We start from the raw sequence: 17,864 nt of genomic DNA, 5'->3' as shown, positions 1-17,864 counted from the left end.
GTCTTGGACAGTGATGAGCGTCTGTTAAAAGATATAAAGAGAAAGCATATCCAAGATCAATCGAGAGAGTCTGCTGGAGAAGGTGAAACAGTGTGTCATTCAATTACTTTCATGTTCTAACCTATGGGTCACTCAAGGGAAAAGTAAAAATTGATAGAAATATTTACCACATGACACTGGAAAGTATTAAAGTTAGGATGGTGAGGAAGTACTTCTGAGCTTGAATTAAAAAAAAAAAAGACCCAGAGGATTTCCTTATTTGGCTTCATGTTATGTGTTTCATGTCAAACCTTATAGTCTGAAGGCAGATAAGTTAAGCATCCTTAGGGATGACCTTTTGGTCTAAGGCTTGACCAGAGAAGAGGAATTAGATAAAATAATAGACATTTGAAGTGTTTTAATCTATTACCTAAAATGTGAGAAGGAAATAACTTTTGCAGGGGACCCACAAAAGGGATCTCTGCCTGAAAGTTTAAGAATGGACCAGGTGGCTTAGAGAGGTAGAGAGACAGTCTGTATCTGTGGAAAAACAGAAATATGGGCAGAGAAAAAGAATGCATTGTATTCATGGAAGAATTCAAGTAACTGGATTTCTAGTCATCAACTATGGAGACTAGCAGGTAGTAAAATAGTATTTTTGAAGTGCTTAAGGAAAAGAACGGTCAACATAGACTCTATATCCAGTGAAAATATCCTTCAAGAATGAAGGTAAGATAAAAACATTCCCAGATTAAAGGAAAACTAAGACAATTCATTACAAGAAGAGCTCATTCAAGAGAAATGCCAAAGAAAGTTATACAGATAAAAGGAAAATGACTCTAGAGGGACACTTGTGGAGGAACCACACTACCCAATTGTAAGACTCACTGTAAAACTACAGAAATCAAGACAGCATGATATTGATGAAGGGATAAACACGTAGGGCAGTGAAACAGAATCTAAAAATAGATCCACCTACATATAGCCATTTGATTTTTGACAAAGGTACAAAAACAGTTCAATGGGGAAAGGATAGTCCTTTTAATGAACGTTATTTGAGCAATTGGACATTCATGTGCAAAAAATGAACCTCAGTGTAAACCCTACACTGTATCCCCCAAAATAAGTCTAAATGGGTCATAAATAAAAATGTAAATGGAGAACTATGAAACTTTCAGAGGAAGATATAGGAGAAAATCTTCATGAGCTTGGGTTAAGCAAAGTCTTCTTAGATATGACACCAAAAGCACAATCAGTTCAGTGAAAATTTTAATACATTGCGCTTTATCAAAATTAAAATATTTGCTCTGTGAAAGACACTGCTAAGGGAGTAAAATGACAAACTGCAGACTGTGAGAAAATGTTTGCAAGTCATATAGCTGATTGACAATTTGTGTCTAAAATATATAATTAACTTTAAAAATTCAGTGTAAGAAAGCAAAGAACTAAAAAATAAATGGGCAAAATATTTAAACAGATACTTCACCAAATAGGCATAAGAAATGATGTGCCTGTATCATTAGCCATTAGAGAATGCAGATTAAAACCACAATGAAATAATTAAAAGTAATAAAAGTAATTAATAAAATTTTAATATAATTAAAATTAATAAAATAAGAATGAAAATTAATAAAATGTAATGAAAGATTACCACTATTCAATTATGACAAAGATATAGAACAATAAGACTTCTCAGACATTGCTGTTGAGAATTCAAAATGAAACAGCTATCTGGAAATCAGTTTGACTGTTTCTTTAAATATACATTTATCATACAATCCAGAAGTTCCATTCATGGGTAATTACCCTAGAGAAACTAAACTTTTATTGAACACAAAAACTACACACAAATATTAATAGTAGTTCTATTCATAATTACCAGATCAACTCAAATATCCTTCAACAGGTGAATGGATAAACAAGCCATAGTATATCCACACTATAAATGCAATAAGAAATAGATAGCTGTTGATATACACAGCAACATAGACAAATCAAAAAATAGATAACTGTTGATATACACAGCAACATAGACAAATCTCAAAGGCATCATGCTAAGTGAAAGAAGTTGGCCTCAAAAGATTACAAACTGTGTGATTCCACTTACATGACATTCCAGAAAAAGCAGAACTACTGGTTGGAGAGCAGATTGATGGTTGCCAAGGGCTGGGCTGAGGGGAGAGTTTGACTGATGGGCCAACAAGAGGGAGTTTTGAGAGAACAGAATATAGAGCAGAGAGAACTGCTCTGTATCCTGACTGCAATGGTAGTTGCACAAATCTACACATATGTTAAAATTCATAGAGTTGATCACCCCAAACAGTCCAAAAATTGGATCTAAGTAATCTTAAAAATTAAAAAACCTAAACAATTACTCTTAACACCTCAGCCATGTTAATTAAAGCTATATGTTTATTTAGATCATATTTGTAAGACCACGCATATCTTAATATATGCACATTTTATATGAGTCACAACCCTTTGAAAGAAACAAAATATACAGTTTATTCATTTAGTAAATCTTGAAGCATAGCTTTAATATTTTAAGTGTTAAAATCTTATAGATATTGTAATTTTTTTACAAGACTCTGTCAGTTATATAGAGCATCTATTTCATCACACAGTTACTCAGCCGTTAACGATAAAAGTGTCTTTATGAGCAAACACCAGTGCCATCTGCTTCATGAAGAGCCCCTTTGTGATCAGTAACGAGAGCATTTTGTGTACAAAGGGCAGGGACTTCCTATAAGCAGACAGGGAATGCATGTGTCATTCTACTCAGAGTACATTTACCTGTAAACTTGTCGGGTAGTAAAGAAGTAGTCCTTGAGATTCATTTTTATGGCAAAATCCTCTAAGTACTGACCATAATTTCTCATCAACTGAGGCTTCAGAGTACAATAGGAGAAACAGTGTACATAGAATTTAGGCTTTTCCCTACTACCACTTATTAGGACCAATTTTTTTTTTGTTTTTTACTTTTCTGGGCTTCATGTGTCTCATCATTAAAACCTGACTGCTTTCATTTTGAAGTTCTATGTTGTCTGGTGACATATCTACATGTGTTTTATCAATTAATATGTCCTATTGCTGATGTGTTCCCTTTATTACTTGTTGATATTATGTAGCTGTCTCACATCTTCCAAATATTTTCAGATAGACTGGTCTAAGGCTAAATAATAATTTCTTTTGATCAATACTGTTCCTCATTCATTCATTCATCTATTGAGCCGCATGTTCTTGGTGCTGGAGAACCAGGGATGAAATGATTGTCTTCAGAGTTGGAAGAGAAAAACAATGATGATGTAGAATGATAAATGCTGTAGTACATGCATATTCTGAAGGCAGTGGGATACAGGTGGGAGTCAGAAAATGACTGTTGGAAACTATGGATGGGACGATTGAAACAAAGTTTTGAGGTATGAGTAAACCCTGACCAACAAAGATAGAAAGATGCTGAGATGACTGACTGCAGTTCAGTGTAGGGGACGGAGGCACGTGTTTGAGGAAGCGGGGAGGAGGAAATGGAGGGAACCAGACAGTGAACACCACTGTGTGCCACTCCACATGACTTGGATTTATCCTTGAGAATGAGGAACCCGGTAAAGGGGTCTGATGAGCAGAGACATGATCAGATGTGCACCAGGGAGGTTAGGCTGTGTGTCTGGTGGGAAGGGAGATAGGAATGTCGATCCTGGAGACCAGTTTGAAAATCATTACAACAATCTCGAAAGGACTGATGAAAAACATTGGCAACTGAGAAGAGAATTCCGATTCTAGAAATATCAAGGAGGTTGCATTGTGAGAACCTGGAGAAGAAATGGATATGATGGTTTCTTACCAAAAGGACACTTGACCACTTAACATGATGCTGGCATTTAAAGTGATTACAAGCCATTCTTCTGTGTATTCGTGGTTGGCAGATGTTACCCTTGGTACTCACAATACCCCTCAGAGGGTGGCATCTGGATGTGTATTCATTTTATTATTATTTTAGAGATAGACAAAGAAGTTAAAGAATTTTGTGAATGCCACACATTGTGTTTTAGAAAGAGTAATCTGATAGCGTCATGTTTCTCAGGAGGCAAGGAAACCAGTTAATGAATCATTTTGAGATGAGAGGTAGGAAGAAGATGGGACAAAGAGGTGACACTGCTTCAAATTGACGGCTGTGCCAGTGGAAGGACATTCACATGTGCAGGAAGGAAGTAGTTAGACATCTTTGGGTGGACAGACATCATTACTCATGTCTGCAAAATTGATCCCAAGATCATAAATAATGTAAGTCACCTTGGAGCTATGAAATTGCAGTGCTTACATATGTTTGTATATCTGGCTGAAAATATCTATCCAGTCTAGGTCACCAAGCTGTAGTACAAGAAAGTAAAATTCCCTTTAACAAAAATGCTTGGGTCACCCATGTCTGATGAAGTACAGTGACAAAGCCTGTTTCTCTGAATCTCTCTTTTTTGACTCCAGCACCACCACAATTACCTTCCCAAGTAACATTGAAATTGATGACTTAGAACTTTCCCAGAAAGACTGTGGTTTGTAATTAAATTTGGGAAGATACTCAGCTCTGATCAATAACACAATGAGAAACTAGATCTCAGGAGGGGCTGTGACCGAGGATGTGTGTGTGCTCTTTTCTAACCAGTGGATTTTAATGGTTTTGAATGGAAAGACTTATTTGGGAGGGGGCTTATAAAACACAGAAATTTATTTCTCACACATCTGAAGACTGGAAAGTCTAAGATCAAGGTGCTGGCAGAGTTAGTGTCTAGTGAGGGCCTGCTACCTGGTTCATAGATGCCTATCTTTTTTAATATAACCTTACATGGTGGAAGAGGTTGGAAAGATTGATCAGACTTTCTCCTAAAGTTGGGGAGAGGCTCCACCTTGTGACCTCCTGGGAAGGTCAAGCCCCGCTCTGGCAATAGAACACTGGATGGACACTGCTGACCTGGGACAAGTCACCCAGCCCCTCTGATCCTTAGTCTCTTTCTGTATAAAATGAGAGTTATAAAGGCAGGTATCTAATTTAGTTCAGTTCAGTTGCTCAGTCGTGTCTGACTCTTTGTGACCCCATGAATCGCAGCACGCCAGGCCTCCTTGTCCATCACTAACTCCCAGAGTTCACTCAGACTCACGTCCATCGAGTCAGTGATGCCATCCAGCCATCTCATCCTCTGTCGTCCCCTTCTCCTCCTGCCCCCAATCCCTCCCAGCATCAGGGTCTTTTCCAATGAGTCAACTTTTCGCATGAGGTGGCCAAAGTACTGGAGTTTCAGCTTTAGCATCATTCCTTCCAAAGAAATCCCAGGGCTGATCTCCTTCAGAATGGACTGGTTGGATCTCCTTGCAGTCCAAGGGACTCTCAAGAGTCTTCTCCAACACCACAGTTCAAAAGCATCAATTCTTCGGTGCTCAGCCTTCTTCACAGTCCAACTCTCACATCCATACATGACCACTGGAAAAACCATAGCCTTAACTAGATGCACCTTTGTTGGCAAAGTAATGTCTCTGCTTTTGAATATGCTATCTAGGTTGGTCATAACTTTCCTTACAAGGAGTAAGCGTCTTTTAATTTCATGGCTGCAGTCACCATCTGCAGTGATTTTGGAGCCCCAAAAATAAAGTCTGACACTGTTTCCCCATCTATTTCCCATGAAGTGATGGGACCAGATGCCATGATCTTCGTTTTCTGAATGTTGAGCTTTAAGCCAACTTTTTCACTCTCCACTTTCACCCTCATCAAGAGGCTTTTTCGTTCCTCTTCACTTTCTCCCATAAGGGTGGTGTCTCATTAGTGGGTTGTAAAGATAAAAACAATTAGTTCATGTTATTTGCTTAGCATTTACATACCAGATAATATTTAATCATCTATATATTTAATTAAAGGGCTTTCCTTATAGCTCAGCCAGTAAAGAATCTGCCTGCAGTGCAGCAGACCTGGATTCAGTTCCTGGGTTGGGAAGATGCCCTGGAGAAGGAAATGGCAACCCACTCCAGTATTCTTGCCTGGAGAATCCCATGGGTAGAGGAGACTGGCAGGCTACAGTCTATGAGGTTGCAAGAGTCAGACACAACTTAGCGACTAAACCACCACCACCACCATTTAATTAATATTAAATACACTAAAACAAGCCAATATTCTATACACCTGAAACTAACACACTATTATAAATAACTATACTTCAATTTTTAAAAAACTGGGAAAAATTAAATATGAGTATGCTATTCCCAGCTCTTTATAATAATTTCACTCTGTCTAACTTCAATTCCAATTGCTATGTGATTATTACTTAAAAACAAGCTATAAATGCAACCTTCTTTGACTAATAGCTCTTCCCTAATTAGGAACATTAGCCCAAATATAGTCTTTATTTTTCCTGAGGTAAGTAGAGGGGGCTTGGGAAGTATGAATGAAGAAGAAACAAATAAAAATTCTGTCATTGTTCTAATCGGAATTTCAACTGAGAATAAGCTTTCTGACATGGGAATGTCTTTATTTCTCAGGTACATTAAGGAAACAAACATCAAAAATGACCCAGATGAACTCAACAATCTTATCAAGAAAAATTCTGATGTGTTAACATGGACACCGCGACCTGGAGCCACTCTTGATCTGGGTAGGATGCTAAAGGATCCAACAGACAGGTTTGGCTTAAATACTTACTAAAGAATATAAATGATTCAGGGATTTTTTTTTCAATTTTATGAGAAAATAAAGGATATACTTATGGCCTCTTGGTAGGTCCCGATTCATAGGAATACTAAGTTTGGGAGGTTTTGAGTAGCATCCTAAACTTGTCATGAATTAATATCCACACATCACTTTTCTAAACAGAATTCTTACCCTTCAAATAAAAAACTATTAAATAAGTATCTTTCAAATCTAGGGGATAAAAGATTGAATTTTTTTTCTCAGTACTATAAATAATTTTTTCATCCTATATAATAGTTAACCCAAGTGTTTTCCTCACCTCAGAACCTTCCTTGAAAATAAAGAGTAAGGAAGTTTTTTCTTTGAAGGATATTTGATACAGCTCAAAGTGAAAAACAATGAGGCTGAGAGTTAGTTTTCATATGAGCATAAACATTCAGTTCAGTTCAGTTTAGTCGCTCAGTCCAACTCTTTGCAACCCCATGAATCACAGCACGCCAGGCCTCCCTGTCCATCACCATCTCCTGGAGTTCACTCAAACTCACATCCATTGAGTTGGTGATGCCATCCAGCCATCTCATCCTCTGTTGTCCCCTTTTCCTCCTGCTCCCAATCCCTCCCAGCCTCAGAATGTTTTCCAATGAGTCAACTCTCCACATGAGGTGGCCAAAGTACCGGAGTTTCAGCTTTAGCATCATTCCTTCCAAAGAACACCCAGGGCTGATCTCCTTTAGAATGGACTGGTTGGATCTCCTTGCAGTCCAAGGGACTCTCAAGAGTCTTCTCCAACACCACAGTTCAAAAGCAGCAATTATTTGGTGCTCAGCCTTCTTCATAGTCCAATTCTCACATCCATACATGACCACTGGAAAAACCATAACCTTGACTAGATGGAACTTTGTTGGCAAAGTAATGTCTCTGCTTTTGAATATGCTATCTAGGTTGGTCATAACTTTCCTTCCAAGGAGTAAGCGTCTTTTAATTTCATGGCTGCAGTCACCATCTGCAGTGATTTTGGAGGCCCCCCCTCAAAAAAAGTCTGACACTGTTTCCCCTGTTTCTCCATCTATTTCCCATGAAGTGATGGGACCAGATGCCATGATCTTCGTTTTCTGAATGTTGAGCTTTAAACCAACTTTTTCACTCTCCTCTTTCACTTTCATCAAGAGGCTTTTGAGTTCCTCTTCACTTTCTGCCATCAGGGTGGTATCATCTGCATATCTGAGGTTATTGATATTTCTCCCTGCAATCTTGATTCCAGCTTGTGCTTCTTCCAGCCCAGCATTTCTCATGATGTACTCTGCATATAAGTTAAATAAGCAGGGTGACAGCATACCGCCTTGATGTCCTCCTTTTCCTGTGTGGAACCAGTCTACCCAACTGCCAATTCCATAGGCAGTGCATGTGAACAGGAGACAGTGCCCTGGGAGTGCGGTCAGGAAATGTGCGCCATGATGTCGCAGGCCGAGACTTTTCAAATACTTGCGTGTGGGCTCAGTCGCTCTGTCGTGTCTAACTCTTTGCAGCACCATGGACTGTAGCCTGCCAGGTTCCTCTGTCTATGGAATTTTTCAGGCAAGAATACTGAAGTGGGTTGCTAGTTCCTTCTCCGGAGGATCTTCCCAACTCAGGGAATGCTTTACCACTGTGCCACTAGGAAGCCCCTTACAAATACTTGTTTTGAGCCAAATGAAACTGTTAGTTCCTCACCTTTACTTAGAAATGGACTAAATGTGTTGGAAATCTGGACACACCAAAAGCACACCCCTCTCTTGGCCTTCCCTTTGCAAAGTTGGCATGAATGGTGCAGCCAGCTGATTATAACCTTTTGTAACCTCCCATACCCAACTGGTTGCCACATCTCATCAATTCTGCTGCATAAATCTCTTACAAATACATCACTATAGTTCTTCCATTGTGACTTTAATTTAGCTTCTCACAATTTTTCACCTAGATTCCTGCAGTGGCCCCTGAGCCTCTCCTCTGATCCATTCTTCAGCACATCCTGATAACTGTGCTGGTCACAGTCCACTGGTGGGTTGAGAAATCAATGGTTACCACAACTAGCATTAAAAAAAAAATGTAATAGAGTAAAATCAAATAGACCGGAGTATGTTGCCCAAATACATATAACAAGGGATAGTATTATTTCAGGAAACTTTTGTCTCACAGGTGCCCATGTGGGAGTCCTGATGCAAAATAGAACTCTTACTGGGATCACAGGCAAGGAGTTTGAAAGTCCTTACTCTGCCTTGCTGCCAAAAATACTTTTTTTTAATGCAGAACTCTGTCCCCTTCCCTGCTTAAAATTCCTTAGAATCTCCCCAGTATCTCAAGGGTAAAAGCAGTGTGTATCCTCTAGATCAGGGGTGAGAGAAGTTTTTAATTATTTCAGGTTTTAGCAGGGCATTCAAGAGTCTGGCGTTTGGCATTTGCAGAATTCTCCATCCTCTCTCTCCAGTTCCCCAGAGGTATCCTATGGTAATAATTCTCAAACTTGAAAGCACATCAGAATAACTCCAGTCACTTGGATAACTGCAGCTCCTTGGGTTCCACCCTCTAAGATTCTGATTAGGTAGATAGGAGGCAGAGCCCAGGACTCTGCATTTGTATCATCGAGTCACACCAAAGCATTCTGGGTAACAAGAGGGTTGATTATTGTTGGATTCTCAATTGTAACACACAGAGTAAGGGATATAAGGAGACTAAGTGCTTAACTCTGCCTTCTTGTGAGGGGAGGATGGGCAGGAGAGAACAGTAAATGTGTCCAGGAAAGCATTTGTGCCTTAGAAAACAGGAGGAGGTTTCAGAGAGTAATTAAGAGAGCGAGAGATATCGCGATTCTGGCACGTGCTGGAGAAGGGAGGTGCAAATAATGTCATGAGTTTGGAGAATGCAGATACTTTTTTTGTTTGTTTGTTTTCTAAAAAAATGTTTCTGTTGAAATATAGTAGATTTACAATGTTGTATTAGTATTTACTTTGAGTAAGTGAATAGTATGCCATTCATTCAGAAAGGACTTACTGAGCTCCTTCTGTAAACCTGGCATCATAGTAGGTACAGGCAAACAGCTGTGAAGAGGTCCTTCCCTCATGAAGTTAAATCCACCCCAGTATAGGGGCGGTAAGTGAAAGGGGAGGGAAAGGGTGAGACAGGGTGTCCGGCCAGGGCTGGAAAGAATTTGCAAAACAGTCCAAGGAATTTGCCTATGAGTAAGGAGAGCTTGAGAAAGTTATAAAGTGAGGAAGGAACATTACTGCGTTGTTTTTTTTTTAAAAAAAAAAAAACACATTTCCGTTTACAGAAGAGCATTTCCTGGGGGAAGGGGCCACCATGGGAAGAACTGGGGTCAGGAAGACCAACTGGGAGGTTGAGGCTCTATCCAGCAAGAGATTAGTGAGGCTAAAAAATGAGATGAGGAGAGGAGTTGAGGAAGCAGATTTGCGATTCATTTAAAAGTTAGAAACTTTAGGATTTGACAAGTAATTTATTACCAAAACCAGTGCTTCTCTAGCTTTAGTCAAACAATGGACTAAAAGTGTTGTTTTGAGAAGTGCCGCAGAGTTGCCTAATCTCTACTACTACTAGCTAGGTGCCCATTTCCTCATCACCGTTCCCTCATCCCGATCACATTCTATTCTATTACCAGGATTCGAGTTTCCATGTCCCATGCAATGATCCATCCTCACATTGGATGGACAGCTTTAGGAATGTCAGAGAACTGTCATCCATATTGCTGACTGGGTTTCCAGGTAGAGTTGCCCTGTCTGTCAGCTTTGATTAGTACAGAAAGATGACCATATATTAGAGATACAAATTCTCGGTATATCTTGAGGACAGGCTAAAGTCATTCCTATGTGCAACAAATGTTTGTGGGGCCCCTGCTATGGCCGGGCTTCCTTGGTGGCTCAGACAGTAAAGAATCTGCATGCAAAGCAGGAGACCAGGGTTCGATCCCTGGGTTGGGAAGATCCTCTGGAGAAGGGAAGGGCAACCCCTTCCAGTATTCTTACCTGGGAAATCCCATAGACAGAGGAGCCTGGCAGGCTACAGTCCATGGAGTAGCAAAGAGGTGGATACGACTAACACTTTCTGTGTGCCAATCACAGATGCTGTTCTCATCAAACTTATATTCTAGTGGAGGTCGGGGGGCAGGGCAGGTGTGAGCAGGCTTCTACAAATTCAACATGACCATATTATATTCAACATTCCCATAATTTAGTGATTTGAGCTGAAAGGGTCTGCATCAGTGGCTTTCCAACTTTTTTTTTCCAGACAAGAACTTTTATCTTTAAATGTATTGACTTTGAGAGCCATCACACTAAACAATTAACAGGAGCTATTCTGCTGAGGGCTGGGGAAGTGTCCCCCAAAGCACTTCTGTGGGACCCCTGGGTACCACCTGAATGATCGAAAAGCTGCTCCTCTGATTGACTGTTGAAATTGAAGTGCTAACTTTTGCCTTCCTTCCTTCCTTATTTATTGCTGTCTTCTTTCCTTCTCTCATCTTTTTGTCTTTAAGCAAAGGCATCATTGAGCCTCCGGAGGGGACTAAAATTTACAAGGATTCCTGGGACTTTGGACCATATTTGAAAATCTTGAATGCTGCTGTAGGAGATGAAATATTTCATCACTCATCCTGGATAAAAGAATACTTCACTTGGGCTGGATTTAAGGATTATAACCTGGTGGTCAGGGTATGCTTATGAAGTACCATTTGTCTTTGCTTTCCTGTATTATGGAAGTATATGAAAACCCCTTCATATTCCAATTTGTTTCTCAATAAGCAGTTTTTAACTCCTACCATTTGCTTCACAGAGAATTGATGGGACAATGTGCTTAAACAATCCCTTTTTGAAAATGTTTTCATAGGAAGCATTCTGAGGTCCAGCTCAGTTTCTCTTTGGGAGGATTCTTTTTCTTCCCATCACCATGTGTTAGTTGCTTTTGTTTTGTCGGTTTTTTGTGGTGTTGTGTTTGTATGGCAGAAAAAGCTATTTAAACTGTGAAACTGGCAGGTGGACCCCACCAGAGAGGGTGGTGTCCTGTAGCAGCAGGAAGTGGGTAATTCTTATCTGCAGCCATGGTAAGGAGTGAGGTTCACTAACCACAGGGTCAGCCTGGAACTTAAATTAGCCCTGATACATACACACAGAGCTTCTAGGCTCAAGTGGTTCATGCTGTAAGCTGGTCACCAGAAAACTGAGGATGTATCCAAAAGCAAAATATGTACTGAAAAGCAGAGCGTGAAAGAGAAAGAGGAGGTCCAAAATGGGCTGGAAATCCCTGCAGTACTCATCTGTTTATTTTATCCCACTTATATTTAGTGCCCGAATTTGTGTATGGGGAGCAAAGTTTAGGGAACACATCAGGAAATGGACAACATTATACCCTTGGAAACAAAGATTGGTTACCCTCGGGGTGAGGACTAGTTTCAAGTTTACCTTTCAACCCCTGAACATTAATACTTGGTAGCAGACAATACTTAGCATTCTCAAAATCAGTAAGTCCTAAAAACCTACCCCAGAGGTCAGTGCCAGGCTGTGACAAAGTTTTTGCTGGTCGGTAATGAAACAAGTATGAGTATGCATGTGAGTATGGTTACAAAGATGTCAACTCTCTTTTCTTGGGATGAACTGTTATTATTCCAAGATTGTTGTTGTTCAGTTGCCAAATTGTGTCCAACTCTTTGCGACCCCATAGACTGCAGCATGCCAGGCTTCCAAGATTAGTCCTTTCTATTTTTGAGGCATGAAAGCCTTCTTCCTTTAATGAAATAAAAAGATAATAGATGTAAGAATTTTTTTTAAGTCCTCACTTAGCAAAATGAAATATTGATGCCTCTATTAGCTCCCAAATATTTTTTAGAAAATTGTCTTTGAAACCCGAAGACCTGAGGAACTTTGGTCTAAATGAGATTTTCAGTTGAGTGATTAATATGAAAAAGAGAAAATATTTGGAACTTTCAATGACACTCTTTATGTTTGGCTGCTAGGTGATGGTAAGAAACATTCCACGTTTTATTTATTTTTTAGCCTGCAAACTACAGTGGTATTTGATAGCTCATTACTAATTGTACTTACTAATTACTAAGTATACTAATTATACATATATCTAAGACAATGATAACCTTCTCTGTAAATCTGAATGAAGTTAGTGATATGAAGCAGTTTTGCTAGTGTAGAAGAGTAGGATTTGAATTCAATTCAGGAAAGAGAAGAGAGAGTTAGAGAGCCACATAGACTGATGGGGGAGTAGGAGAGAAGAGAGAGACAAGCCTCTTTTTATATTTACTCCACTTCATTGCTATCATTTGCTTGTACATTAGAATTTTTTGAGGATCTTGACCACCAGATTGATATGCTTCTTCCCTTTACCATGTTGTCATTTGCACAGATGATTGAGACAGATGAGGACTTCAGCCCTTTTCCTGGAGGATATGACTATTTGGTTGACTTTCTAGATTTATCCTTTCCAAAAGAAAGACCAAGCCGGGAACATCCATATGAGGAAGTAAGCAGCAACACCAGTGGAAATGCTCCTTCCTTCCTTCTTTCCTTCCTTCCTAAATAAATAAATTTTTAAATTTACTCCAAAAAAATTTGGAGTAGCTTTACAGTAAAGTCACAAGGATACTACAGAGAATGTTAACATACTACTTTAACATGCTACACTTGTCACAACTAATATGCCGATATTGAAAGAATATTTTTAACTAAACTCCATACTTGCTTCTTTTTGAGTCATTTGCAAAGACTGGCTTTTCTACCTGCTTCCTTCCAAACAGCTGACCCGCCTGTGCTGTTAGCAGACCTGCAAGCATTGATCTTTGTCTGCCCCTTTACCTTTTCTCCAGCAATGTCTCCTTCCACAAACAAACCCTATTGGTGGCTTTCTACAGAAAACTGTCAACATAAACCAACACCTATTTTGAGTTCCAACTTTTAGCAGATCCCTAGCCCAAGTCAGGCATGATGTTAAGAGCTGGGGCTTTGGACACAATGTCAAGACTGGTATGGATTCCCTACCCCTGCTGATTAGGATTACTGACTATGAGCCTTTGAATCCCTGTTCAAGTCTTTTTTTTTTTTTTTCTCCCCCTTCGATGGGGCTTCTTCGTACTTTATAATTTTTTTATGATAGTCAAATGACATAATATATATGAGCATGGATTGTAATTTTAAATTCTGTGTACATGTAAGAATCACTTAATAAATTAGGAGGGTGTATAGTCTGCCCTTAAGCATATTAAACATGTGCCATATAAATGTGTAATGCCTTAATTATAGAAGTTACCTTCACTTTCACTTTTCACTTTCCTGCATTGGCGAAGGAAATGGCAATCCACTCCAGTGTTCTTGCCTGGAGAACCCCAGGGACGGGGGAGCCTGGTGGGCTGACGTCTATGGGGTCGCACAGAGTCGGACACGACTGAAGTCACTTAGCAGCAGCAGCAAATGTACCTTTATATAATAGGCCTGTTCTTAAACTACATTTTAATAATTGGATTTGTATTTTTATGTTTAGTACTTGCTGTTGAAGAGAATCCTATGCTGAAACTTTAGTAAAACCGATAATCTACTGCCTGCTTTGGGGGTTTTAAAAAACTGAGTTTTCACACGTAGGAAAATGCTACATGAAACACCCATTTTAAGCAAAATGAACCTGATATTTTATTGCTTTTTTTTACCAAACACATACATAACACAGCTTCATAAATATTAAGTCATTTAATATAACAACCATGATATGAATCGATATTACTATACTCCCCTACAGATGAGGAAAATGCCATGCTGAGAGGTTCAATAATCTGCCCAAGGTCATACAGCTTGTAAATCATGATGAAGGCTTTAGCAGCAAGTGGTCTAACTGTAGAGTCTGTGTATTTAGCCACTACATTGCTTCTTAAATCTGAATTTACGAAACTTATAAATTAAGGTATGTCTTAACCATAAGGGAGATTTTTCCTTGGAATTTTTAAAATCAAAAGTTCATTTAAAATACGTCATTAGAAAAAAAGGCGTGTTTTTACAGCTTTTCACATTGTTTCTGTTGAATAAAGCTAGCAAGAGCTCTCTTTAATACAAATGAGCAGACTTACCACACCATGGGGCAAATCATCATGCCTGCCGCATACATGGTGGTCCCTGTTTTGACTCAAGTGCTTTTATATCTCAGGATATTAGTGATATTTCTGTATGTTGAGGTTTGTTTAAAGAGGTTATCCTTGGAAGAGCTCCATCTCTTGCCACTTGGAGCCTTCTCATATTGCCTTTTTTGGAGGGGAGGCATTCACTGCCTTTCAAACACATGAATATATTTTCTATCAGGCCAACTCTCCATCTTTCCTAGATGCCCAGCTCCTAGTGCTCTCAGGAGCTCCTGCTCCGGTCTGGATGGGCTCCTCTCTAGGTCTGCTGCCAATCTGTCACCCTGTGACCTCCCTCAGCCTCTTCTAGACACCACCATGTCTTCACTTCTTTGCTTTCCTCCTGTGTGGTATTTTCTGCTTAGGTATCTGCTGAAGAAAGTTTGCACAGGAGCTACCCTTTAAGTTCTTTCCTGCCTGATCTTGCACAGCAGCTTGCTGAACACATAATGCTGGGTGGCAGTCACTTTCCACGGACACCTGAAGGCATTACTCCTTTGGCTTCTAGTTGCATGCAGTGTTGCTTATCCAACCTTCCTTCCACTGTGGTGACTTTTAAGAATTAAGGGATTAATCCATATTTACCAAAAAAAAACCCAAACCTTTTCAAGCTGACTCAGGGCTCTCTGTATATGGGTAAGACTTATTGTCCAGCAGGCTTTACTTGAAGGTGGGGATTACATGCTTAAATGCTCACAGATGGACCCCAGGCAGATCTTTAACTAGGTGGAGCTGAGTGGGGACTGGGTCAAGTGGAAAGCATGAGAAGGGAGGAGCCCCTACTGAGCTCCAGCTGATCCTCTGAATTTTCCAGAAAACTTGGATATCTGGATTTTCATGTGAAATATCTAGATTTATAAATGTGGAAGGCCAATTCAATTTTTTAAAAGGGAGAAGGCTATGAACTATAACCTAGATTGTATGTATTGTATGAGGGAGCACTCATTTAAGTTTATGAAGGTGAGGAGCCAGCTATTAGGCTGAGGGGCTCCTAAATATCAAAATGTGGAGGTCCTTGTATTTGTGATAAGGCATCACAAATACACTCCCTGCCTTCATTCTTCCTGTAAAATTGATTCCGTTTAGTCAGAGAACTGTCTGAAGGTATTTGACCCTGGAACCATGTGTAAGCATAGGGAAGTGGGTGTTCGCTGTTTCATTTTGTGCTTTGTGCCCCTGCTGTTATCCACAGTACCTACCTCTTCTCGTTCCAAATCCGAATGTCCTTTCTCGTACTCTGCTGGATTCTGCAGCCTCTGCCCTGTTCTTTAATGCCACTCACCTACCTGCTTTCCACATTCACATTCATTAGTTGAAATCTCCCGCCAACGACTCACTTCACTTCTTCATTGTGGCGGCTCATACCTGTGCAGTTGCTTTGTCAGAAACTTCAGTTGCATCCAGAAGTGGGTGGAGGCAGGTTATGCATGGGGTCTGTCCATCATTTTGAATTAGAAGTCCTTTCTCAGCTCCAGTGACACTAGGCCTCCTAACGTTTCTTCTTCTGTTTTCTTTGGGGGTCTCTTTCTCCAGCCACCACTTACATCTCCTGTTTTCCATCAGGATTCTGTGCTCAACCCACTCATCTTCTCAAGCCTGTGTCTAGCTGAACACATTTGCTAGCACCACTTCTCTGCTAATGGCTCCAAAAATCTATATGTCCTGCCCAGACTTTGCCCAGCTCCCACCAACACTGTCCAGCTTTGGATTCATTAGAGTCAATTGCCTACTGGATAATATCACCTGGATTTCCAAATCTTTGTACCTCATTGTTCAAAATTCAACACGTCGTTGTTCTCTTAAAACTGGGCTTTCTTGTTTTCTGTCTGATCATTTGCAATGTTAGTGCCTCCGCCCCCTCTCCCCAACCCACCAGTGACTCCAGCTAGAAGCAGAGTTTTTCACCTTTTCCCTTTTCCCTCATCCCCAGATCTAATCAAACTACCAAGACCTTTCCATTTTATAGTCCAAACATTTCTCAAAGCCTGCCTGATTCTTCCACGTGCTTGACTGTAGTTTGAAAGATCATGAAAGACCTTCTCTCCTCCACTGCGAGGACTTCGATCTTGATACTGCACCTTAGCTGGGCAGTCCTCAACTTGACAAGCTGCACAGTCATGTTTCTGAGTCTCTGTTGGCAAAATAAGCGATCCTTTGACCTGTGTTTGCCTTCTCAGTTCACAGCGGATGTCATTGTTTTGTCAGAATGGTGTGGGAAAGAGAAATAAATCCAAACACCAGTCTTCTGATCATTCTGTCACTTATGATAAAGTTGCCTCTCCTGGCATTAGCATATTTATCAGGAGAAAAAATGTAATGCTGGATACTGAAAAAGGATGCCAATGAAGTGTTAAAACCATGTCCAACCTTAGTAACTTCCCGTCACACTACTTTGTGCTTTTTTTTTTTTTAAATTTCATAAATATCTCTTTTTTTCTCACAACAGTAACACAGGAGACCGAGGCTTAGCAAGGTTAAGGTCACATGATTAGTAAGTGCTGAGCTGAGACTCAAAACCATCTCTGCTTGTCTCCTAACCCTGGGCACCTTTGCCTAGTCAACAGATCCTGTGTCAGGAGTTGGGATTCTTGAAAGGTAAGGGCCTTGGCCACTGAATTAAGATATTCTTGCTCAGTGGCAGGCCTTGTTTTACACATTTTATGTACATTGACTCAGTGAATCTTCACCACGGTCCCTTGAGGGACGGTCTATTATCTCCATTTTATAGATGAGGAAACTGAGGCACAGAATGGTGGCCAGGATCACACAGCTAGACCATGGATTTGAGCCCAGCAATCTGATTCTGTCTGTGCTCTCTGTCACTCTGCTGCCCCCCTCTCTGCTCCCCCAGCTCCGCATACACTTCCTGTTTTCCTTCCTTCAATTTCTGCTGCACTCCGATGTCCTCTTCCCCACCTCAGCCTGTGATGTCAACTTCAGCAGGCTTTTCTCCTCGACTTCTCAGACCCCTGCCTTATAGACAGCTGCCTCTTCCAGGGACACAAGGGGTTGATACCGATGCTCTGTGCTGGCTGGGGCGCCCCTGCTAGTTGTTCCCTATCTGTT

At 40.3% G+C, this 17,864-nt stretch overlaps 1 protein-coding gene across 6 annotated transcripts in view; it reads left to right on the top strand.

Annotated features, from left to right (window-relative positions):
• Positions 1-17,864, top strand: part of LOC120870319 (cytidine monophosphate-N-acetylneuraminic acid hydroxylase) — an 83,143-nt gene that overhangs the window by 60,995 nt on the left and 4,284 nt on the right. For 3 of the 6 annotated variants that reach the window (XM_040249946.1, XM_040249945.1, XM_040249944.1), the window contains 3 exons: positions 6,499-6,639; positions 11,169-11,343; positions 13,043-13,159. In XM_040249946.1, the coding sequence (XP_040105880.1) occupies positions 6,499-6,639; positions 11,169-11,343; positions 13,043-13,159 (433 nt within the window). Of the gene's footprint in view, positions 1-6,498; positions 6,640-11,168; positions 11,344-13,042; positions 13,160-17,244; positions 17,853-17,864 lie in introns of those variants that run through there. The other 3 variants (XM_040249949.1, XM_040249947.1, XM_040249948.1) reach the window with 2 other exon arrangements.

Source organism: Oryx dammah, unplaced genomic scaffold, assembly GCF_014754425.2.
Source record: "Oryx dammah isolate SB20612 unplaced genomic scaffold, SCBI_Odam_1.1 HiC_scaffold_11, whole genome shotgun sequence".
NCBI classification, from domain to species: Eukaryota; Metazoa; Chordata; class Mammalia; order Artiodactyla; family Bovidae; genus Oryx; species Oryx dammah.
Note: the sequence above shows the minus strand (reverse complement) of the source record. Positions and strands in the feature narration are given on the sequence as shown.